General features: G+C 40.0%; 1 protein-coding gene across 1 annotated transcript in view; it reads left to right on the top strand.

Annotated features, from left to right (window-relative positions):
- Positions 1-680: 680 nt before the first annotated feature.
- Positions 681-26,260, top strand: part of agmo (alkylglycerol monooxygenase) — a 69,960-nt gene continuing 44,380 nt past the window's right edge. The window contains exons 1-3 of the mRNA XM_074683786.1: positions 681-1,704; positions 9,530-9,660; positions 11,941-12,092. Of these exons, the coding sequence (XP_074539887.1) occupies positions 1,597-1,704; positions 9,530-9,660; positions 11,941-12,092 (391 nt within the window). The 5' untranslated portion in view covers positions 681-1,596. The remainder of the gene's footprint in view (positions 1,705-9,529; positions 9,661-11,940; positions 12,093-26,260) is intronic.

The raw sequence follows: 26,260 nt of genomic DNA, 5'->3' as shown, positions 1-26,260 counted from the left end.
ACAGAGACATGAGCTATGCAGACTATCCTTTTTTTTTTTTTTTTTTTTTTTTTTGCTACAGGCTGTAAACAGGTTTATTGTTTACATTTTTGGCAACAGAAGCTACGTTCAGCTCTATTCAGGCGAGTTAGCATCCTTACAATCCTAAAGTAAAACTGTAAGCAGCAAAAAAATGTCTGGTTGTCGGTTGTGATACTGGTGTTTGTGTGCTGTGAGTGGCTTAGCTAACTGGAGACATTTAACCTCAATATGCTCATATTCCAGTTTTCAAAACACTGAAATTTAGGGGTGAGGAAAAAAATAGAAAATAGATATATCAGGATTTTTTGTTTGACAATATCAAAATTGGGATTCTTTTTAAAAAAAAAAAATCTTTTTTTTTGTGATGTGTTTTTTTTGGGGGGGAAATATGGCTCCTGATATAGTCTGTAGACATTATCAACATCATCATTTAACTTTTTCAAATAGTCTGGTGTTAAAAAAGCAAATTAAATATCGTAACTATCAAAGAATCACAATTTAAATATGTATTTACTCATTTTGTAACCTGAATATTGCGAGATGAATTCTCCTACTGGGATATCCCTGATATCAAACATTAGTTTGCATTCTGCGCATGTACGCGGGGCTGCTGCTGTTGCCATGGATACAGGAAGAAGAAGAAGTGGAAATGTAGGGTATTGCGTTGTGACGTTCTCCGTGTGTCAAGATGTTGTCTGAGGAATAACCCTGTTTGTTCACGCATGTAAACGAATTATTCTGAATGTTTCAGAATCCGTAATATTGACTGCGTGTAAACCAGTGAAAAACATAATTGACGTCCGGCTGTGAGTTATTAAACGTGTTTATAGCCTCAGTTAGCCAGGTTGGGCAGTAAATGAGTAACGTTCACCGATGAAACTCTGAATTCAGTTTTCACTTTGTTTAGTTCCTAAAATAGTTTAGTTTTATGTTACCTTTAAAGCTTTTGGACTCTGCTTTAAGGGGTCACACGAGGAGCTAAAACCGTTAGCACTCATAGAACTTAGCTGGAGGTTGCAGCTTAGCATGTTTTAATCATAAAGTCTTGGGAAACCTTCACTTCCGGTCTTCCTGTCCACAGCCCTATTTTTTTTTTTCTGGTACTCTTCTTACATTTAAATCATTGACCAAACAGTGAGCGAGTGTGTTCCAGTAAAGAATAACTTTACCTGAGTTGCCTTGCAAACTTGACACTATTAACTGCAAGACCGAAGCTGCCAACGGCACTCCTCGCGAGATTAAATGACAGACGACGTCACTGAGCAGCCCCACCACAGCTAAAGGTAAACATGAGTCCTATAAATGAAGCGGAATATTGCGCATATCGATTGTAACGGAAACCTGCAGCTGCTCTAAACTGACCCGGACTCGGTTTCCTGAATGTGAGAGGTTTGCTGACTGCACTCATTTCATAATTGACCTACTTCAGAGTCCAGAGGAAAACAGGCTGTTATATAAGCGAACTGAGGAATCTGGCTCAGAGGAACGTGCCCACTCAGAGATTACCTGCTCAGGTAGTATAAAACTCACCTGCAGCAGCGGTGAGCTCGGTGCTGTCAGTCAGAGCCTGGAGCTATGGATCTGAAGGTGATGTCCGCGGGGGTCCGGGGCATGTTCTTCATGCTCACACCGAACGAGTCCTCGTTTGAGAAGGTGGAAGAAGTCCCTCACTATGTGCAGCAGGTGGGTAGAAACTTCTCTCATTCACTTCCAGTTAAATATGTTTCATATCTCTGTGTAGGAAACCTGAAGAAACATGCAGTCAGGGTCCTCAAATAAGCAAATTAAAACTTCTATTAAAGCTACAAAGATAAGATGATTTATTGATTTGATTTTTAAAAAATTCAAATTGTTTTTAACCTAATAGTATGCCAAACATTTACCAATTTCAGATCCTATAAAACAGATAATCATAGATTTTGCTTCTTCAACTTTGAACTAAATATTTACAAACTTAGCATTTACAATCACAAAGTTATGATTTGATAACAACCCAAAAAGTAACTGCAATTGCACCATCACTATGAGCTTTTTCCTGTGTGTGGTGCACAAATAATCAGAGTTTCAGTTTGGCATTGGCAAAATTGGCTTTACAGCCTTTCAAACTACCAAAAGGTGATGAATATTTGGTACAACACTTCCAAATTATATCATCTTATAATGAAAAAATTAATGGCGGAAAGGTTTGGATTCATTTAAAGATAATGATTAAACATAATAATTGTGCTCTCACAGTGCAATTTAGCTTTTTATTCATTACAAAAATGGAACACCCAGCGTATCTGGGTTACAGTGTTCCTTTTTTTCTTAACTGAGGGACAAAAAGAAATTTAGAAAGAAAACAAAACAAAATTCATGCATAAATGTGCTCAAGAAAGTTTGAAAAAAAAAAGAAGCTGTATTAATGTTCAGTAAAACTACTATTGATGCAAAGGACAGAAAGGCTGGAAGTATGAATATACAAACTTATGGAAAGTGGCTGAAATAAAAACAGTTTAAATAAATTAAGAAAAGAAAAAGGGGGAGTAGAGAATCAAATAAGAAGATAGATAAAAAAAATTGATAGTGAGTCACTCAAAAGGTGTGTCTTTAATTTTGTATGACTCCATGACTGGAACTATTCCAACGGTATCAGATAGGAACGTTACACTGCAATAAACAGAAATCTTATCAATACAATCTTATTTTGTATTATTTTAAGTAAAAAACTATCTTACTACACTTGATATGAGCCACATTCAGCTTATTTTTACCTGTAATTCAGACCTCATTTTTGTCTCTTTCTGGACTCGTTTTAAGTCTAAAAAGAAATTTTCTACTGAGAATAAGACAAAATAACTTCATAAGATTTCATTTTTTTGCCAGATATACTGACAACAGATGAGGTAAAGCTTCACTCGTATGGGTTGAGATAATAATTCGGTGCCAGAAGACAACATTACATCAGACAGAACATCACCACGTTGATAAACACTTAGGGGATACTGCATTCAATTCTTTGCTATCACTGGATAGTTTTCATGGCTAACAGTTAGATTTTGACAATAAGCTGGTTAAAAAGTTTATTTAAGCAGGGTGTGACTTTTGTATCACTTAGTATAAAGACATTGAAGTGACTTGGTGGAGTGGTGTAAAGGATCGGAGAAGATCAATATTAGACATCCAAAATTGACAGAAAAGATATTTTTCACCATCGTCTTCCCTGATTATGAAATGCTAATAACTTTTTTTATTTGGGATATTTAGATAAAATTTGAATAGATGACCAGACTGATATCTCATCTTAAATTTTTTATTGTTTTTTTTTTTTTAACTGTTTTCAACATCCCCTGGTTGAAATTTGGTATAAACCCCTGGCAGTGGTTGTATGGCATCTTAAGCTGTAAGCTATTTCCCCTAATCAATAAAAATTTAGAAATTAATGGTGTGGAAAAAATATAGGTACGGCAGTATATCGCAATACTTTGACCTTTGATACAACATCAACATTTCTACTCTGAATATTGATATTTTTATTATGTGGATATTCTTAAAATCTTACAGTAGGTTATGGGTTTGGATGCTGTAGACAGCAATGTTTCTGTTTTTTGGGTCAGTTGGTTTAAAATCATTTTGAAATACATTTTTTTACAGTGTAGTATACTTCTAAAGTAATATTTATAGCAACTTTTTTTTTTAACAAAATCAATTTTTTTTTAATCAGAATTATTGGTTACACCAACTGACTGCGTCTTTCAGCCAATAACTTTTTTGCAACTTTAGTTCAGTGTCACAGTAGTTTAATAGACAAACTTGACTTTTCAAGTTGGTGGCCGGCAATTGGTATCGGTATTCAACTGTACCAATTTTTGGTACTTTTGTGTGTTTTTGTGGTAAAAAATATTAATTTGTCCAATCATAAAATGTAAATTCTTTTCCATTTAAAATATCTGTTCTTCAATATATAACCTTGTAATGCTGTGTTCATGTCCAGCATGGAAAATCGCCTACTCTTCCACCCCCTCATAGTCACAAGGATGTGTTTAAATACCTAAACATGGTACCTTTTGATCTTACGTGAATCGGTAACCAGTACTTTTGACAGAATTCAGTATCCCTATCTGAGACTAAACTGTTAAACCACCAGCCTTGAGGCCTTTGCACACACCAACGGCGACCCAAATAAACGGCACGAAATTGCAAAAAAATTGGAGCCGCCATGTTCACTCTTCCCAGCTATTCTCCGAACATTTTTTTGTCTTTTGTGGTAAAGAACTGAGTGCTGGGACATGAACAGATTCAAGCGATTTGACATGTTGAATGTTTTGGTATGTGATATGTCAATAACAAGCATTTTGATTGGTCGGCTGTGTACTCGTCAAAAGCGAAACTTTGAAAAAATCAATCTTAGGTCCGAAAAATAAAAGCCACATTTTCCCTCAGGGAAATAATGTTGCTAGTGATAAAGTTTGCATTGAAAAAATAAATAATGTACGAAATATTCACACAAAAAATATGTCTGGTGTGCAAAGGGTTTTATTTTTGGGGAGTTTGACCTCCCTGCTGTACAAGATAAGAGAGTTATCCAACCTTGTCTAAAGTGCAGTGCTTAAATGACCCTGTGCAATAAATCCAAACAGGAAAGAGATTTTAGGATTGAAGATTATCAGAGATTATGATTGTAGTCTTTATTAAATTTGAGTGACATGCGTTTAAAATGGTTAGAAATAAGATCTCTAACGTGTTCATTCATACAGCAAAACAAGACAAGGAAAAAGCTGTTGTTTCCCACACCAACACTGAGGTTTTTCTGTCACTACCTAATGTCATTTTACAGCGTCTGAGTTGTCATTTATGACAGACAATGTCTGCTGCAGATTCAACAACACATGTTTGTTATGAGGTTTTATGGAGCACATCAGGGGAGGAGAACAATTACCCTCACAACAGGAGTTCCTATTATCCACTACCAACCGTGATTAAACAGATTTGTTATAGCTGCAGGGCTTTGTGGTGATACCAGTTAGCATGGGTGTGTATGAGCACTTTGTGACTCAGCATTTTGTCATTAATTATTCTGCACGGCCGTTGTTCTCTGATCCCAACAGGCCTCATTAATTAGAAAAAGCAAAACAAAATCTTCTTATTTTGGAGTTGTTTGGAATTATGGGTTTCTGGGGCTTGTTTCCAGGTCTCTCAGCTAGTCACTGATTTAAAGGCAAACACAATATTTTCCTCAGACAGCAGTGATAAAAGTCTGTTGTCAGCCTGCGTGTTCTCAGAAAACATCGGCCGACCGTGACCCTATAAAAAGGCTGTTTGGGGAAAGTACAGACATCTGGTCAACAAATGTCTTTGTGTTTAATGTAACGTCAAAATTGGGGAGAAAATAATATTATTGAAGACCACAACAAACAGTTCACATGAGAAGCAAGCATGCTGAGTTACAAAATAGATGTTTTTATCATGATTTTTCATTGAATAAACCTTCATCTGTGAAAGTCTTTATCAGACAACAATCAGAATCATTTACCTTCATTCTTGTCATGCCAGCCAAGTGTAGTTTCATTCTGAGTCAAAACATTTTGTTTTTAGGAATGAAACTTTGAAGAGGGGTATGGTACATGTTGATTATCAAATTTTCCTCCTCATTCCATTGCTCTGATTTGAGATACCTTTTTAAGTTGTCTTTAAATTTCTGATTATGGTCAGTTTTAATGCACCTCAAATCATCTTTCACAGAGAAACTTAAAGAGGGGATATTGTGCTAGTTTTTGAGGCTTCATACTGCCTCCTTGGTACCCTCCTAGTAGCTTTCTATGATGTACAGCTTGGAAAAATCCCCATTTTTCTCTCGCTGGGGTTTCAGAAAACCCTTATCGGAAACATTTTGTTTTGGCTGCTGATTTTAAAGTTTGGCTAATGCTTGACCCGCTGCTTTGTGCAGACATGTGGCGTCATTTTTGCAGCCTCGCCCCCCTTGTGCAGTCCTTTTCAAGCAGAAAATTCCCCACCTCCTGAAATTTCTGACTTCCACACAGAGATGTGCCAATGAACAGAAGCTCCTAGTGTCGGAAGTGCAAAAAACATACTTCCATTGATATTAGGGGCAGGTGAAAAAAATTAAAGATCAATATATCAGGTTTTTTTGTTTAACAATATCGAAATCAGGATTCTTTGTCAATCTTTTTTTTCAATTTCAAATTCAAATTCTTCATAGCAGTGTTTGTTTATAAACTAGATTGGAAAAAAGTCTGTCCAGTTCATTCAATAAAGAGATGCCTTTGGCTGTAATACTTTGTTCCTTCAGTGTAATTCTGGCTCTTGGTTTTACAAATATTTCAAATCCTTTTAAGTTGTAACTACTTTTTCTTTTGACAAAATGGCACTGAATGTTGGGCGGTTGGAGAATATGAAATATGACTCCAGATATACTCTATAGAGTAGTGATAGACTAATGTGGATTTTTTGGGGCCGATACCCATATTTGAGGCCGATATTCATTTGTAGTGAAAGTGAATATATTGGAGAAAAAAATTTGAACAATGCAAAAACCAACACTTAACTGCATTCAAATGCCTTCAAGCATATGTTTATTAAAAAGCTCCCAGGCTTAGCAGCATGTCTCATAAAGTTAAATAAAAACTTAAAAAATAGCTAAAGTTTTCTACAGTAAATTAAGTTTTCCAAAATTTCTATGTAACTGCAAAAAGACTGGACAGAATTTAGTTTGTGCTGCCTTTCTACAGGCATCTAATACAGTTGAATTAATTTTCTGTTTGGTTTTACATGACTGATTTTAAATGTTTTGACCATCTAGGGCTTCCATAGTGTAGACAGGGAGAAATTATGTGCAGAGAAGCATCAACAAGCAGCTCCTGAATGTCTGCAATTTTAAACATTTTTTATCATTTTTAAGAGGCAGAAAAACATCAAAATATACAAAAACATAGTGACTGCAGACAGCGGCGCGGCTGCATCAGACCCAAAACAACACAGTTTTGAGTTGGTTTTCATATCAGCCGATGTAGCCATTGCCGATATGCCCCAAAATGCCAAATATTGGCCCTGACAATCGGGTTATCCCTACTATAGACACCATCATCATTCAACTTTTTTGACATGGTCTGGTGTTAAAAAAATGAACTAAAAATAGGAAATATCGAAGAAAAAAGATTTAGTGGGCGTGGCCTTCATATGTAAATGAGCCACCGCTGATACCGCCTCGCTCTTCAGCGTCACTGAGAGTGGCGCCACAAGCTCCGAGTGCACAATGTTTAGAAAACAGCGAAGCTCATTCACCGTAACATTACAGGCTAAAACAACGGGCTAACCACAGCTTAAGTTAGCATCCTGAAGCTAACACAGAGACAGGGGGGGCACTGAGGAAAAGCTCTTCCATCTGCTCCACAGCACACAGCATTTTGTTTGTTGGTGGATGGTTGGTAATGCGCCTGGATTCAGGACCAGTCTATTGGCTAGCCCTCTGTTGGACTGTCCAAAGTTGGAAAAGCAGTCGGCCGTGAAGTGACTAGCACACACATGCACAGTTTTACTGAGTGTAGCTGGAACATTTCCTTGATAAATGAACTCTAGACACTTAGTCTGTCTTCTTCCGAGATGGGAAGCTTGTGCATGGAACTATGTGGCTGTTTACAGCCAAAAACAGAGCAGTGATGGCTCTTCAACTTTGGCATCTACCAATCAGGTAAGACTTGCTCCTGATTGGTCAAAAAAGGGAATCGCTGACGTCGGCAAATACCTAAAATCCAAACAGCTTGTTTTAGGTCAGGATTTTACATTCACAAGAACTACTAAGTACAGGTTTGTCATTAAATATCACATTTTGTGGGCTGGGAGGAAAGCCAAAGACACACAAATTTCACTAGAAGACTTAATGAAGTGATTTTTGCATAATATGGGACCTTTAAATCAAATCAGCACCTCAAAAATGGTAAAAAATTGAATCAGGAGAATAGCATACCATCCCAGCCCTAATGAACATCCAGAATTGTTCCTTTAAATCCATGTTATTCATGAGCCAATGTAAAGATAACATGAAAAAAAAAAACAATAAGAAACACCCAGTGAGTAATAGTGGCAAGAAAACCAGAACCAGACCCATGTTTGACAGACATCAGCTGCAGCCGTGTTGGTCCAGGAAGCAGACAATAAATATATTCATTGATATCATAGTTTTGTCTAAATCAAACTAGATGTTGTCAACATATAAATTCAGAGATGAAAATGGGAGACTTTTGTGAAAAACAAAATGATAAGAGAAGAGTTTTTCCTTTTCTCCCAGCTTGATAAAAATCTTTCAGCGCTGAATATTTTTGTCAGGATCACAGAGCTGCAAAGGAAAAACTATCCACTGCAGAGGAGAGTTTTTAGTCAGAATAAACGCTGTGAGCACATCCACTCACTGCAGCTCTGCAGTCTGCTGCCAGATGTTGGAGCGTTGCGTGTGATGGCAGGTCCCCAGTGACGCTCTCGCCCTCGCTTATGCACACACTTTCACACACACACCTGCATGCTGGAGTGTATGAGCACACACACACACACACACATGCACGTTTCCTCTCCGGCCACCTGCAGATGTGCTCCTCCGCGGCCTCGTCACGCCCCTCATTCCTGGCGCTCAGCGGGGCCATGTGTCCCGGTTACAACTGCAGTCACTTGGTCAACGAGCGCCTGGGAGCTAAAGCTAACCAGCAGGTCTGACGCGGCGCTGAAGCTGACCCGTTTGCTCACTCCATCCCTCACTAATTGGTTCCACATTTGACAGAGCCATTAAGAGGTTATTACATGTTTCCAGCACAGTTAGAGGAGAGGCCTGTCACTGACTCTGTGGTTTCTGTTTACCATTTGTTTTGTCATGACAAGTTACTGAAAGTTATCCATGCTCAGAAACTTTAGTTCAGAAGTTAAATATCTTTTCCACTTTTGTTTGAACCAGGAACAAAAAAGAAATCATGTGGCGTCTAAAATAAGCAAACAAAGTGTTCGAAAATAGATGATTAAAGTGGAGAGCAGCTCATGCTTGTTTGTATGTTGGATGAAACGTTTATCCGTCCTGTTGCTTCAGCATGTGTTTAAAATTGGTATCACGTTATTTGTGATCCAGAGGAACTCTTTAATTCAACAAAGATCATTTGATTTAAGTCGTTTCAGCGTGGAACGAGCTGCTACTACACAATATGACGTGGAGCATTTCTTCCCTAATGTTTGTGATCGCTGATCTGCCAGCTCAGTGTGGCTTTAAACCCACTGCTCCTGCCTCACAGTGAGACAAACATCACGGATCACAAGACATGAAAGTCCTCCAGCTTTAAGTTTATCTGCCAAAACAAATATTCAACCCAACACAAACTGCTAGAGGCAACAGTGGACTTGAAACTGCCGTGTTTTCATAGTATGGAGCAATGCTGAATCATGGTTACAGATTATTTTCTGTGTGTGTGTGTGTGTGTGTGTGTGTGTGTGTGTGTGTGTGTGTGTGTGTGTGTGTGTGTGTGTGTGTCTCCAGGCCACTCCTTTCTTCATTGGCCTGATGGTGCTGGAGGTGATTGTGGGCTTTCTGAAGACAGGATCTCCAGCGATCATGCTCGGTGATGGACTCACCTCAATATCTGCTGGGATGATCTCCAGACTCCCGATGTGAGTGATGAAGCACCTTGTCATCATCCCACAAAAAATCTGACAAACTCTCTCTATCTCTATGTACAGGACAGTTACTTTATCACTTTATCTATTATAGGGACAGAGAGTAACGACAATGAACAGAGAAGTTGAACAAAATGTCATCCCAATTAGTAAAATTTGAACTGATGATTATGAAGTATAGTTTCTATCTACACTTTGGGGTCCTCTAGGAGAAGCTTGAACATTTTGCTGCTCCAAAGACATAGGGATCTCAGATAAGGGAATAAAAATTGAGTTTTCCTTGTCCATTTAAAACATTTCAAATAGTGCCATATAATTTCTTAGTGTGTCATGTTATACTATAACACAAAATACCAAATTGTTATGTACTGTATGTTTTCAGAATGTATTATAACACAACACAGCATAACATAAAGCTATGTGGAAGTAATATTGAAGCAACATAATGCAACATAATGCAGTGCAATGCAATGTGACGTAAAATAACATAGAGCAACTTAATTCAGCGCACACAATAATGTAACACAAAGTAAACACAACCTAAAACTACACAAAATATCACAACATAACATAACATAACATAACACAACACTATGTAACGCACGGGTCACCAAACTTTTTTGAGACCGAGGGCTTCCTCATGGGAAATGAGTGGCATGAAGGGCTACTTGTCTGATAAAAACTTTCTGAACAAAATTCCACATATCAATTTTTAATAACATTAAACAAAGAAAAAGTAGTAATACTGTGTGAAGAGACTGCTCATAGGTCAATGTTAATTATTTCGCAATTATTATTAATGATTTACAGAACAATGATGGTAGGAAGGAGCTCCATTGTGGCCAGTGCTGTTTTTTGGAACATGCCTTGAGGGCACACTAAGTGGGTCGTGCAGGCACCCAGGTGCCCATGGGCACCACGTTGATGACCCCTGATGTAATGCAATACTGCATAACTTAACATTGCGTCATGTAACACTACATGACAATATGTAACATTGCATTTCACAACACTATGTAACACAACATAACACTATGTTGCTACGTAACATGAAATAAGGTAACACTACAGAACACTTCATAACATCATGTAAGGAATCTACAGAACACTACTTAGCATTATGTAACATCATGCAATGTAACACAACATAACATAACACTATGTAATGTTACATTACGTAAAACTATGTTACATAACACAATGCAACATTGCATAACACAACACTATTTAACACTATGTAGCATTACTTAATGTAACACTACGATTGGCTACGTTACTTAACTCTATGCAACATAATGTAACACTATGTATTGTAACCCTATTTAACACTACATAACTCAACATTACAATACGTTACACTTTGTCATTCTATCTAACATTACTTAATATACAGTACATAACAATATGTTACACTGCAGAGCATAACACTGTATAGCACTAAATAACGCTATGTATTGTAACACTGCGTAACATCACATAAGGTAACACTGCAGAACACTACATCACCTACTACATCATGTTATGTAACATTTTGCAACGTTACGTAATGTAACACTATTTAACACTATGTAAGGCTACATAACATAACACTATGCAACATTATGTTACACCACATATTGTAATATATTTGACACTGCATAACTTAACATCACAAAACGTTACTTTTCTTAATACTATGTAACGTTATGTATTGTAACACTTCACAATACTGGGTAACACTGTGATGCGTAAATCCCATAACTTTACACAATGTAACATCGGTTGGTGAGATGGTTTGCTTGCAGTGTGAGCTTGGACAAAATGCCAAACAGTGCCCTGAAGTGATACTGAAACTGATGCTCTAGGTCTAAGTTGTCATTGAGTTGAGTTGCAACATATCGTATTGTTCAGTTACGTAGTGTTACATAATGTTGCATTGTGCTATGTTATGTAGCCTTACGTAGTGTTACATAGTGTTACATTACAGAATCGAACACTGCACAACACTGGGTAACACAATGTAACATAACATTACGGAACCTAACACAACATAGCATAGCATAAAGCACTCTTACAACATCACACAATGTAACATAATGCATCCTAAGAGTATGCAAAGCAGAGTAACTCACTGGATCGTAATGTTTCATTATGCTTAGAAATGTCACATATCAAACTCTAACAAATCATTTTAGACTAATTTGTTGAATCATAATCCTTATTGTAACCTACTTTGTTGTATCCAGTAAACAGAAATAACTGTGCTCACACAGATCTCTGACTGTGCCCTCTCAGGTTGCTGATCAGAGGATGTGAGCTGACTACTTACATGTACGTGTGGGACAAATACCGTATAATGGAGCTGCCCTGGGACTCTGCCTGGACTTGGTGGTTCTCCTTCCTGGTCGTAGACTTCTGCTACTACTGGGTCCATCGTCTTGCTCACGGTTGGTACCAGTGTATGACACGTACCTCACATGTTTCAAACAGGTGTTAGACACTGAAATAAGAATAGGTGTTTACTTTTCATGACCTTTTACCCTAAAAACATTTGTTGCTATTTTCTTGTGGCGCTCACAGTACCGCACTCAGCACTCGGTATGCCAGCCTCTGATCATGACGGTGGAACAAATTAGTTGCGCTGCTGTTTTTAGTTGCCCCAGACTTTGGACTAACTTTTCAGAGGACGGTGGTTTTTCTCAAGGTCCTCCTCGGCAGAACTAAACCACGTCGAGACAACTGAGACGACTTATTTGGGAGCAAACTTGTTCCCTTTTTTAAGCAACGCTCGCATTTCTATGAATAACAGGAGCTGGAGAAAGTGATGGTGATATCACTTGAGCGAGTCGAAAAGCTGTTGTCTGGATTGCAGGACAGGATGTTACTCCACTTCCATAGTTTTGGAGCATCTTTTGCTGTTTTCATTTATGAGTTAGTTTACTTTGCTAAATAATCTCTTCATCTTCCAGCACCAAACTGAAGATCTTTGCCCTCCTTCTCAAAGTTTCCCTCCGATAACATGAGCAGAAAACGACAGAGCTGTGTGCTGATTAATGCTTGTTAAATCTTGATTTAGTTGCCTTCCCTGCAGAGAAGAACCCTGCAGATACACACATCATGCTTCCCTGCACTTTTTGACGGAAGCAATTATTTTTGAGTTACATGCAGCTGCTTCAGAGCCGTGCACATGTGAGAGGTCACGGTCTCCTGAGGGCTGCGGTCTTGCAGCACAGAGATGTTTGTAGTCATGGCTCTAAAGCTGCAACAACATCCGAAAGCATCACTGTAAAACCAGAAATATAAAATGTGTACTGGTCACAGTGTTTCTGCAGATGTCAGTCTGTATTTTGCCATGTGTGTGTGTGTTTGTGTGTGTGTTGGCTCTCTGATGCACGTGCCAGCTGCTCGCCTGCCACACAGCTCACCGGAAAGAGGCATTTATTTGTGGCCCACATTGATGTTTATTGTGTCATTGGCTCATCAAGCTGCCCGCCGTCTGGTCAGCGTAGTTTTAGATGAAAGTCCGCTGCGGCTGTGTTGGTGTTAGAAACTGACTGAACACAAACCGTGTTTGTTTTCTGCTTTGGCTGGAAAACAAGTGGCCTACATGGCCGTGAGGTGACTGAGGGCGTTCTTGGTGAGTACTAGGTGGAGGTTGTTTTTACTCTTTTGCACCCTCTCTTTCGATCATGCTCTGAAGGCGTGACAGAGCATGATGTTGTTGCTGTTATGGTGCAGTGACTGTGAAGGCATTTCTTTGCAACAAATCAGCTTTTCTGTTTTTTAACTAGTGGGTACGGAAAAATAACTGTTACACCGTCTTTGTCCAACCCTATCAAAGCATTTGGTCTTGGACAAAGAATCTCTTTCTGCTTTGTTTCTAATGTCCAACATATGAGTGACCGTTAGTCTTTGGTGTCAGAAATGTTGGCTTGTCAGTGGGTGGATCGCTTTGCCATTGGTCCCCAAGATAAAGAAAAACTTAGTGGCTCATTGGCTGCCGGCCATTTTCAGAACATCTTGAACGATCTTCCAAACCCAAATAATCTTGTTTTCTCTGACTATGTAAACACCAAAACTACCTAAGAAGAGTGGACTCTCTTCTTCCATGTCTCTCTTCCTGTTTTTGATCCAAAAAACAGAAAAAACATACTTTTTTTCATCGCGTTCATCTCAGGCGCTCCATCCTTGGATCCTCTCCATGATCTCCGTCGTCTTTTCTCATGATGGTGCCACTCTTTCTTTCTGAACTACCGCGACACATCCTGAGTTGGAGTGGGAGCTGCCTTAACTTTTCTGACTTGCAGCGTCTCGCTATGTCTCTGTCATCTCACATCTTCTCCTCATATCCATGCTGAGCTCTCATCCAAAGAGCACACTTCTCTCACCCACAGTAGTTAACAATCATGATTCTGATTGACAAGCTCCTCCAGACCCCGCCTCTATAGACGTCGATGACAGCGAACACGGACGTATTAATGTCGGCCAGTTGAAAAAATTGATTTACAAACCTTCTCTTCTTCCTGTCTTCATTTGGTCAGTCATGCCCTAATATTTTCTAATGTCCTTAAATTTAGTTTCTTTATTTGGAGACTTTAAGCAGATATGATATTAAAATTTGATTAATTAGATTAATTAATTACAAATCCTGTCATTTTAATCGCCTGACAGCACTAGTTTTAACACATTGGTGGTGTTGCACAAATTGCGCTTTGTGTTGTCAGCGTCACCATTGTCTTAAACATGCTGCTGCTGACTAATGAGCGTGATCGACGTGTAGCACATCATCTGAGGACCTATAAGGTCCGGCATCTCTGGTGTACTGCAAAGAATTGACAGTCGTTAAGCATTAAGGCTAACCATTGTTGATTGATTCTTAACAAGAACGGGTTATTGATCAATCCATCCCTAGCCACATCTTTTAAGTTCCTTCATTTTTGGCTCAAAAGACGAGTCCAGTAGTGTTTTTAATGTGTTAAATTCATGTTTTCAAAAGGTGTTTTCACTGAGACAAAGATAAATAAGTGTTAACTTCCTTTTTTAGTTGATGAATACCTTTGTGAACAACATAACTCAAAAAGTATCTAATGAATCTTGATGAAATTTTCAGGAAATGTTCAAAATAGGATAAGGAAGAAGTGATTACGTTTTGGGGGTGATCTGGATCACCGTCTGGATCCAGGACTTTTTAAAGGATTCTTTATCATTATGAGATAGGGCTGTTTTCACCGTATGTGTATATAACTCCACCATAAATGGTTGGATTGCTTTGCAAAACAATACAAGACAAGGTCACCATAATTTCTGACAGATGTAAAAGTACGATCCAGATCCTGGCAATATTCTGAATACTAAGATCTGGAAAATGAAATATGCACTGGGTCATCATAATTTTCAACACTGTCAGGAAACAAATTATCTTACAAACCTACAACTAACACCAAATTGACACCAAGTGATACCTCAGCTCTGTCAAACACTCTTCTGTTCGCTGTGGGGAGCAAACTGGCCTGGTTTCAGTTTCTTTAATTTGTGATTTCAAGATGAACTTGTTTAAGCAGCTTAGTTACCTTGTTTACAGAGATTTTGTGTCTGCTGAGTAACACTCACTGAGGTTTTTATGAAGTGTGTGTTCCTGTTATTGCCCTCTCCGTCTGATGATGCAGAAAAATGACGTCTTCAGGATCACGTACCCTCTTGGTTCATTGGGTCTGAATTCTTTTATTTTTGGGCAGCTCAATCATCTCTGTGTCTCAGAAACTTTCCACTTTCTTTATTTCCTCCTTTCGCAGCCTGTTGGGGTTGTTATTATGGAACATTGTGGATAATTGTCTGGTGCTGTGTGCCCGCAGGATATAAGCTTTCCCGTTTGTTCCCAACGTGAGGCGGCTTTCCCTGACCGCAGCGCAGGACCGGCACGGTCCTCACCCCTCACTCCGGTCAGCCGAGGTCGTCTCGGTCAACCAGATTCTGACCTCCGGCTCTTTCCGCAGCGAAGTTCAACCAAAATATTCCAGCGTGTGGGACGAGAGCTGCCTGTAATGAAGCTCTGAGGAATGACACAGATGTAGGATGTGGGTAGAAAGTATTTTTCTGCTGTTTAATGAGTGTCAAATCTTCATGTAACCCCTCTTTAGGAGTGCCTGTCTTCTTTTATTGCACTCATATCTTGGAGCGGTTTCACAATCCAGCCTCCAAACAGCAGGAATACAGCATCTGTGATCCTATTGTGTCCAGACATATGAGCTATAAATCCTCCTGTTGCATAACAAGGGGAAGATTGGGACAGAAATCTGCAGAAAGAGGCAGAAGCGACATCCTCTGCAGGGAAATGTGAGCCCTTATTAGCCTGAGTGTAAAATATCACTTTCACTTTGAGCACTTTTATGGCCCTTATGTTCATATTTTCCCTCTTATGACTCCCACATGAAAGGAAAGAGGAAAGATAATTACATGGAAAGTCTTTCTGAGAGGCCGTCTGTGTGCAGGCTGATGCCATCTTTCCTGAGGTCACGTGACTGCTTGGCTTCGCTCCCTCCAGACGCTGATGCTGATCGTAGCCGCAGATTGAGAGCGCAGAGGGGTACGGCCCCGTCTGAGGGATGAAAATCAGGAAATGTTAGGAAATAATGTTTATGACTGAGTGAAACATGAGCGACCTTTGCTTGGCAGCTGGTCTGAATGTACATGAGCCACCTGCAGATGTGGCAGCAGACGGGGTTAATGTGGAGTTTCAAATATTTGAATGACCTTTGTCGTTTCTCGAAACTCTGGGTATTGGTGTTTACTTAAACTCTTATCATTGGTGCCTGTCCCAAAATCCATACGACTCGTTTCAGAGTGTTCTACTTTCTGGCAGAAATTAGTCTACTTGTTGAGTTTCTTATTTTTAATTTTTTCAAAGGAAATCAGGATTAACCTTTGGTCTCTGACGGACAGGATTTGTAACTCCTCTGCATTTTGACTGTTTGCAGCTCAAAATAGAAACAGACAGAAAGTAGATACATGCATTCATAAAAATGTCCAAAGACTTGCAAACAGTTAAATCTTTAACAAATGACTCCATACAGACTGTTTAATCAATCGTCCCTGAACAGTTGGGTGAAATAACTTGCATTACTTGAGTTTTGCTGTTTTTTAATCTCTCGCTGGCCACATGATGGAGTGATAATCACAGGAGCAGTCACCGCCATGAAAACCAAATGGAAACAGGAAATTTGGTGTATTTTTATGTTGTTGTTTTTTTTTCAACCAAAAAACGCACAAACACGACATGAGCAGCACCATCATGTTTAATAATTGTGTCCTTTTGCAGCTGCAAGTTCAACCTGTTTGGTGTCTTTGACCTAAACTTGCCTCTAGAAACACTTCACATTAGGGATGGGTGCCGAGTTAGGTACTTTTATAGGTACCAACCAAATTCTGTCAAAAGTAACGGGTAATGGTTCAAGTAAAGCCAAAAGGTACCGTGTTTAGGTACCTAAATGCATCCTTGTGACTGTGAGGGAGTGGAAGAATAGTTGATTTTCCTTACTGGACATGAATACAGCATTACAAGATTATATATTTACGAATAAATATGTTAAATTGTTAAAAAATATATATGTTTTATGATTGAACAAATTGGTATTTTTACCACATAAACACAAAAAGTACCTCAAAACGGTACTGTTGAGTACTAGTACTGATTGCCAGGTACCTGGCATTGGTACCGTATCATTTCAAATGTGAAAGGTACCCATCCCTACTTCACATTACAGATGTAAAAATAGAAAAATAATGCAAAAAAATTGATAAAACTTGAAAAATAAATACTTTTAACATTAAAAAACAAAAGGGTCTGTCTTTATATTTTTCATCTTGTTGCATCTTTGGACGGAGTTGACTTCTTACCTTTATTTAAAAACAGAAAGTAAGGAAATTTGTGTTTAGAAGATTATTTTTTTGGCAATAAATCTTATAATGTTGGAAAGCCTCTTTATTTCTCTTTTAACCCATTTAACTAGATGCAACATTTACATGTATATACCATAGACTGCGAAACATGGACATAGTCTCCACGACAACTCATGTCTGTTCCTGAAACAGTGAAACAAAGCCGATCCAAGGGCTTCAAGCTTCCTCTTTAACAACTCCAGAGCCCTTGTCAGTGACCGTCTCTTGATTATCCAATCAGAGCTGTGTCTCTGATTGGATAATCATACGATCCTAATAACTTCTAAACCGCTGAGTTAGAAAAAAATCATCCCTTGTACAGTGTGTGCACATAGCAAAGTTACCGTTTCAGACCCAAGCTGTGTTTTGAACCAGGCTGTGAATATTTTTAATGCCGTAAAAGTCTGTTTTTATGACTGGGTGTGTACGTGACTTCCAGTCTTTCTGCAGCCAGCCTCAGGCGGATTCTTGATGAACAGCAACTTTTAGCACTTCTGCATTGGCCTCCTTTTTCTAAATTGGATGTTGCCCCTTGGTTTAAGGGCAGATGCTGCCAGAGCATGCAAGGAGGCGGGGAGTGCAGCGGCCAAATTTTAAAATGAGCACAAAGCGGCAGTTTTGCTTGTTTCCGCTCACAGCGAGTCTGATGCATGTCCAAATCTGGACCAAAATCTACAGTGTCTGAGTTGAAATATTTTGTTATCTCCTTCCTATTTGAGGTCTAAGGCTCCAATTAATAATTGATATGAGCGAAGCGGCAGGGTGGGACTTAAAGCAGGGAGCGATGGAAGCGGGCACCTTGGTTAGTGATGGGCTGACATGCCCTGGATGCCACATGTGCAGGTTTATCTCTTTTCTGACCGGATGTGACATGTAGGTAATGTCAGATGGTGTCAGCTGTAAAAAAGATGTTCATAAACAGAAATCAGAGTTAACACAAAATTTCCACTTTCTCTAAGAGAATTATAAAAAACCCAAAACATGCACAGCATTCCTTCCCTCACATATCTTACAAATGATAACATCATATGAAATGACCCACAAGTTGCACCAAGCCTTGAAAGTAAAAACTCATAAATGTTGACTCTAAGTGGGTTAAATCAGTGGTTTGCAAACTTTTTTTTAGTGATGTGCCCCCATGATGTGTTTTTTTCTGCTAATGTGCCCCCTAACAAGCGCAAAGCAGTTTTGGTTTGGAAAAAAAGACAGAAAAAAGACAAAAAGAAAGGCAAAAAGACAAAAACACAGCGCTGTACTATTTGTGTTGTTTGGATACATTACTCAATTTATAAACTTTGACTTATATTTGATTCAAACATTAATTAAATGAATGGTGCTTAAGGAATTTTGCTTGGTTGCTATTTTTTGAAAATACTTTTTTGAATCTCGCGTACCCTCTGTAGTGCCCTCGCGTACCCCCATTTGGGAACCACAGGGTTTAATGGTGCAAAGTTTGTAAGGATGAGCTGTAGAGCTGAATATGTGGGTTTGTGGGTCTGTTGCAACTTAGTTTTGTTGAACGCTAGCTTGAAGTTCCCCTGTTGCAGCTGGAGGTACCAGAAGCTCAAAACAAGAGGCAATAGCAACAGTCGAATAATCCAAGGAAAAAGACTGAAAATTTCAGCTTCTAGTTTGAGTATATTTTTCAGAAAGTGACCTGAGAGGTGGTGTGTTTGAGAGAAAAAGACCTCAGCGATCGAATAAGGACAGAGGGAAACTGTTGAAGGCTCTAAAAATAAGAATAAGCTCTGAAATTCAACCTCCAAAACCCTGTGATAGAGTTCACCCCTGGTTTATGCATTAACAGCCCCTGACTCACCTTATATAAACCTAAAGGTTCAGTAACCTGAAGTATGACGGGAATCAAAAACAGCGTCCCTCAACCCAGCGTCATCTCGTCCGCCTATATTTGTTCAAACCTCCTGATCCCGTCTGACAGCTGATGTTTAGAGTGAGCTATAGGATGGGGCGGTTGTTGACAGGCCTGTTGATTCTGTTTATTCTAACCTCATATCACAAACACCACTAATAGCAGCTCTGCCTCCAGGCAGCGTCTATATCCAGTCAGAGGCCACTAATCAGCCAGTCAGCTGTCCGAGCGCTGATTATACACGAGGTAATGGAGTCACGCCGCTTTTGTCTCACCGCACTGACCGTGCCGCGCTACGCTTTTAGCTCAGAGGAATCCTGAAGAGCAGAAAGAGGAGAGTTTATCTGTCAGGGTTCGTAAACACAACATCTACAGTTGGTACCAGTCTCTGGAGGCTGACTTCAACCAAACACAAGTTTCATGACTTTGTCGCTACATTTAATGGCTTTTCAGACCCTCTGAAGAGTTTTTTTAAAGACGACAATTCTTGCGACTTTCTAGTTTGGAGAATCTGAGGTTAAATGATCAGCGTGTGTGAGTCCCTCCCCTAGATTAAGTCACACAAGTGTGTGTCTCATTATGGTCACTTCTGTTGGTCCCCAGCCCAGACAAAGGAGGAGGGTTGATATTTAGACATAAAAAAAAACCAAGAATGGACAGAAGAAAGTTAATTTATAGTCCCCTACATATTTATGATGCTGTGTTTTACCTGCTTTCTGTCTCTCCCACATTATTTCTCTCTCCTACAGAGTCCATGACAATTACATTCAAATGGATAACTATACAGATTAGACAGCAGCGTCATTTAGTGACTTTTAGTGACTTCTGGGACAGCTGTTGAAACTAGCAGTGCTTCACTCAGCTTTAATGATGTTAAAGGTCCCATATTCTGCTCCTTTTCTGGAGTGTAATATGGATCATTGATGTCTTCGTGAAATGGTAGTAACATGTTTTGGTCCAAAAAGCCAATAAATCAAGTACAGCAGCATTGTTTCCAGGCTCTCATAGCCCCTCTGTTCAGAACGCTCTGATTTAGTGGGCGTGGCCTTCATATGTAAATGAGCCACCGCTGATACTGCCCCGCTCTTCCACGTCACTGAGAGCGGCGCCACGAGCTCCGAGTGCACAATGTTTAGAAAACAGCGAAGCTCGTTTACCGTAACATTACAGGCTAAAACAACAGGCTAACTGCAGCTAAAGTTAGCATCCTGACGCTAACACAGAGACAGGGGGGGGCACTGAGGAAAAGCTCTTCCATCTGCTCCACAGCACACAGCATTTAAAATACTCACATTTCCAGGGTCCCAGGTTTGTTGGTGGATGGTTGGTAATGCGCCTGGATTCAGGACCAGTCTATTCTCTAGCCCTCTGTTGGACTGTCCAAAGTTGGAAAAGCAGTCGGCCGTGAAGTGACTAGCACACATATGCTCAGTTTTACTGAGAGTAGCTGGAACATTTCAATGATAAATGAACTCTAGACACTTAGTTTTGTCTTCTTCCGAGATGGGAAGCTTGTGCATGATGGAACTATGTGGCTGTTTACAGCCAAAAACAGAGCAGTGATGGCTCTTCAACTTTGGCACTCCCCCCCCACTGCTGGAGAGCTTTCTCTCCAGCAGCGGGGAGGAGGTTTGGGGGTATCTGCTCCGGTGGACCAATCAGGTCAGACTTGCTCCTGATTGGTCAAAAAAGGGAATCGCTGACATTGGCAAATCCCCAAAATCCAAACAGCTCCTTTTAGGTCAGGATTTTACATTCACAAGCACTACTAAGAACAGGTTTTGTCATTAAATATCACATTTTGTGGGCTGGGAGGAAAGCCAAAGACCCACAAATTTCACTAAAAGACTTAATAAAGTGATTTTTGCATAATATGGGAACTTTAAATTATGAGTTTTTATGTGTCTAACCCAAGTTTTGTTTAAAAAATGCTTCCCAATTTATAGAAATGACTGTTTGTAAATTTTATACCTTGTAGACTAAATCATAGTTTAGCCTTAGTGTTTGGACCGATCCTTCCCCACCAATACCTGATCCAGCTTTGAGGGGCTGGATACCCAATACCAGGATCAGATCGGTGCATCCCTAATCTGGGGTGTTAAAAACAACAACAATGAACACTGAGCCGTTCCCTCCCTAACGTCTCTATACCCTTTCATACACTAGAAAAAAATGAAATCTTGTCAAGTGTTTTTGTCTTATTTTCAGGAGAAAATGTCTTTTTAGACTTAATATGGGCCACATTCACCTGATCAGTCCAGAAAAATGTTTTGTTTCAAGTTATTTAAAGACAAAAATGAGGTCTGACTTACTTGTAACATGAAAAAATAAACTCTGCCAACCGAACAAGAGAAAAGCTACTTGTATCAAGACATTATTCTAGTTTCAAGCAATTTTTTCTGTTGAAAGTGTCTCAAATCAAGTGTAATGAGACAGTTTTCTCCGAAATCGAGACAAAAACCCTTGATCAGATTTCCGTTTTTTGCAATGTATTAGCTGCTGTGTCCACACGCCTCCTACTCTTCAGCGCTGCAGACAGCAGCAGTTGTTAAGACAAACAGATGTGCTCAGCACTTCTCCACCTCCTCTCCATCCTCCGTCCCCGAGGACGACCAGCTGATGTGGATGTTATTGTTTAAAGAGGAGCTCCTCCTGGCTGTGTGGCTGTGTGGCAGGGTGAAAGGGTTGGGGGGTGTTGTTTGGGGTGGGGGATTAACCTGCCCCCCTGGCTCCATAAATCTTCACTGTGACGGCGAGTTCCTGGCCCGGTGCAGGTTGTGGGGCTGGCTAAAGAATCCGGGTTCCCTTTAGGTTTGCTGGCTTTGGTCAGGATGTGAGGGGGTCCTGCTCACGGCAGCATAAGGGAGTGAGAGAAAGGCCTCATGGGAAGCAGAGATAACATCAACAGTGATCTATAGGTCAGTGTGCATTCACTCTGTCTGGATCATGTCTGCACAGTCAGTATGAACACAGTGTTCAGAGGAGGGTCGCTGGGCTCGGCAGAGGCCAAAGTCCGGCTGTCTGCTGCCCTCATGTGCTCCTCTCACTGTATGAAGTAACTTCCCTCTGTCAGAGCGTTGATGGACGAGCAGACTTCCACTGCTGACGCTGCAGACGACAAACCTCTGACTGGACTTTTTCAGTTTCTGTTGATCCTGGTTTGCAGGTCATTCAGACTTCTTCATTATTTCTGTGAGAGTTAAATCTGTTTTCACTTCAAATTCTGACTTGATTTTGAGTAAGAAATGACAAACCTAGCATAGATAGCAGTTAAAATGCTTCACACTCTAAAAATAAAGAAAGAAAGCCATCAGTATTACTAAAAGTACACTTTAAAGTGGAGGTATTGTGCTTTTTTTGTCCTTATTCTGTCTTATTCTGTGGTACTCCTGTAGTAGCTTTACATGACTTACAGCTTGTTTTTTGACACTGTTTTTTTTAGAAAAAACACTTATTTCAGCCTCTGCATGAAACACTTTGCTTTAGCTGCCGTCCCTTTAAAACTCCCTGCTCCACAAGCCCCCTTGTCTCTGATTGGCCAACATTTGGAGGTCTACTGGAGCAGAGCTATGGGCAAACCTTGGTCTCTTACATGTCATAAATCAATTAGAAAATCCTTCTCTGATGATGTCATTATTTCAGCAAAACATTGTTAGGTCATGTGAAGATCTTGTGAGAATCTTAAGTTCCTTTAAGAACTGACAATTTTGATCAGTTGATTCAAGGATTCCTACAACATGTGAATCAGTGCTGTCAGGTGATTAACAAAATTAATCTACCTAATTACAGGATTTGTAATTAATCAATCTAATTAATTGCATTTTTATCATATTTCTGCCTAAGGTCCCCGAATAAAGAATCTGAATTTTAGGACATATAGTAGGGCATGACCAATCAAATGAAGACAGGAAGAAGAAAAGATTTGTAAATCCATCTTTTTCAACTGGCCGGCATTAAAACGTCCGTGTTCGCTGTCATGGACGTCTATAGAGATGGGGTCTGACGGAGCTTGTCAATCAAAATCCTGATCGTAAACTACTGTGGGTGAGAGCGGTGTGCTCTTTGATGGGAGCTCAGCATGGATATGAGGAGAAGATATGAGATGACAGAGACATTGTGAGACGCTGCAAGTCAGAAAAGTTCAGGAAGCTCACGCTCCAACTGAGGATGTGTCGCTGTGGTTCAGAGAGAAAGGGCGGCGTGAGATCATGGAGAGGATGAAAGGATGGAGCACCTGAGATGAACGCGATCAAAAAAAGTATGTTTTGTCTGATTTTTGGATCAAAAACAGGAAGAGAGACATAAATGAAGAGGGTCCACTCTTCTTAGGTAGTTTTGGTGTTTACATAGTCAGAGAAAACAAGATTATTTGGGTCTTTAAAGATTGTTCAAGATGCTCTGAAAATGGCTGTTCTAAAAATCTAAAAAGCAAGAGATTTGCATGAGACTCGCTGAAATGATAAGATCATCAAGTTCTGATCTTCTGACTGGTTTATGACACATTGGAAGGGTGGGCCTCAAACACCAAGGTCTGCCCATAGTTTTTCTTTCGAGAGGCTTTAGAGGGCTTGCCAATCAGAGGGAAGGGGGTTTTAGAAGTGGTGAAGACAGAGGCTGAAATAAGCATGTCCTAAAACAGCACTGTGAGAAAAATAGGGATTTTTTTTTTAGCTTTGACTCATGCAAAGCTACAACAGGAAGGACAGTAGAAAGACTTAAAAAATGGAAAGTCCCCCTCTCTAAAGTTTTTAATATCAGTAATAATATCATAAATTGAAACAGGTTGTCATTAAATTAGATATGAAAGAAAAAGCCACTTTCCATCACTCCTTGCTGTCTTTACTTGGTTTTACTTGTGTTTTTGGGAGCTGAAAGTGGGCCTGACCGGGGTGAGTGTGTTTAGTTTAGTGTGTGTGACTGAGCCGTGTGGACAGCATGAAGTATGGCAGCTGCAGAGGGGAGTCGGACCACCGTCCCTCCGAGTCCACTGCTCCGTGTTTGCGTTGGCACCCCGTCCAAGAGCCCTCCAATCCAAACACTGCAGGCCTGTTCACACGCCATTACCGTCGTGATTGACAGCTGAGCCCACCACTCAGAGGCCTGCACGCGTGTGTCGGTGCCAGGAACTTGTCGCTGAGGGTGATGATCAGGCAGCTGATTGATGGAACTGTTTCATACACTTTAGCTTGTTTAAAGGAGTCAATTAAGACCTCCTTTTATGCTGGTTGTTTTTCTTTTCACTAGTCATACTTTCTTTTTATAGCAGAGTTATCAAGCAACACTTTGATAATTTTTGGCCCTTACAGCTGGCTCCTACTCCAGTGGATTTATGGCGCTCAGTAGGACTTTGGTTCCTGGGTTTGTATGACTCTGGTTATGTAAGCACTCTCCTGACAGGCTTGAAGTGGACGTAAACAGTCTGTTACGCCTAACTCAGTCACATTACATGACTGATTATAACTTATAGGCCCTGATTACGTGTCATGATATAACTCAACTGTAACCTGGAATTGAAAGATGACATCACCTTGATTCGCCGGGTAAACTACAGTTTTGACCTGTCAGTCAGCTGGTTAGCGTGCTCCCACCCTCGTCCCTGAGAAAGCCTGCTTTGGGGAGGCCAGATGGAAGCCCCATCCCCAGCGTTCCTGTCCTCTATCTGGGATCGTGGGCTCTGTGGCATTGGTTCTCACCATTAACAGGGTTTCCCTCCTGAATAGGCCCTGCCAAACTATGCAGCGTCCTGCCGAGTCCAGAGATGAGGACATGGGCTTGCAGTGAAGCCTAGCCTCTCCTACTTCCTATCAGTGACAAGCGGCATCAATCTTAACCGCCCTTCGTCCTGGGCCCTGCCAAGCACCATTCCAGTGAGGAGGAAAAAGGGGAAAGACTCAGGGCTCCTGGAATTAAACAAAGGCTGGATTATCCTCTGGATATGTCTCTTAGCCGGGCCGTTCCTCTCTGAATCCCCCATGGTTCAAAGCGGAAGAGCTGTCATAATTATTCAGCTTAACTCCCGTAGATACTATAAGTCTTCTTCTCTTTCCTTTCATTCATGACCATCGTTTGCTTTTGGAGGATGAATAGAGCTGGAAATAAAATCCATCCAATCAACAATTGGCATTTAACTCTTAATGTGGCAGCCTCAGAAAAATCCTCAACAGTTTATCAAGAAGCAAGCGAAGTGATACTGCAGATAAATTGATTTCTCTCGATTTTGAAAAACATTTTCTCCTCATAATTTCATATTGTTGACATTTCATAGTTCCAGTTTAAACAAAATGAGCGCGCATGTTTTTGAAAAACAGATGTTGCAAGAAGCATTTGGACACCATGCAGGCTGGTAAAGTTTAGCAGTGAAGAAGAGAGATCTGTCCTTTTTCTTGAAGAAAGCTGAACTAGAGAGTTATAGAGCACGAGGTAAAACACGGGTTAGGCTATTTGTGCTAATGTTCACTCCAACCCACAGTCAGCAGTTATTCTGCAGTGGTCTGTTCAAACTTGAGAGTCTATCAATAAAATGAAGAGTGAGGTTACGTTAGCTCTGATTGGTGAGGTTGGAGTTGGTACACTGCAGAAAACAGAAATCTTATCAAGTGTTTTTGTCTTATTTTAAGTAAAAATTGTCTAATGATACTTGATATGAGCCACATTCAGTTGATCAGTCCAGAAAAATGTTTTGTTTTAAGTTATTTCAAGACAAAAATGAGGCCTAAATTTTCCTTGTAACGAGTAAAATCATTTTGCTCGAAAGTTTGCTTGAAACTAGAGTAATGTCTTAATACAAGCAACTTTTCTCTTGTTCCATTG

This window comes from Halichoeres trimaculatus, unplaced genomic scaffold (assembly GCF_033239565.1).
Source record: "Halichoeres trimaculatus isolate MK-OKI-2021-1 unplaced genomic scaffold, fHalTri1.1 fHalTri1_scaffold_12, whole genome shotgun sequence".
NCBI classification, from domain to species: Eukaryota; Metazoa; Chordata; class Actinopteri; order Labriformes; family Labridae; genus Halichoeres; species Halichoeres trimaculatus.
Note: the sequence above shows the minus strand (reverse complement) of the source record. Positions and strands in the feature narration are given on the sequence as shown.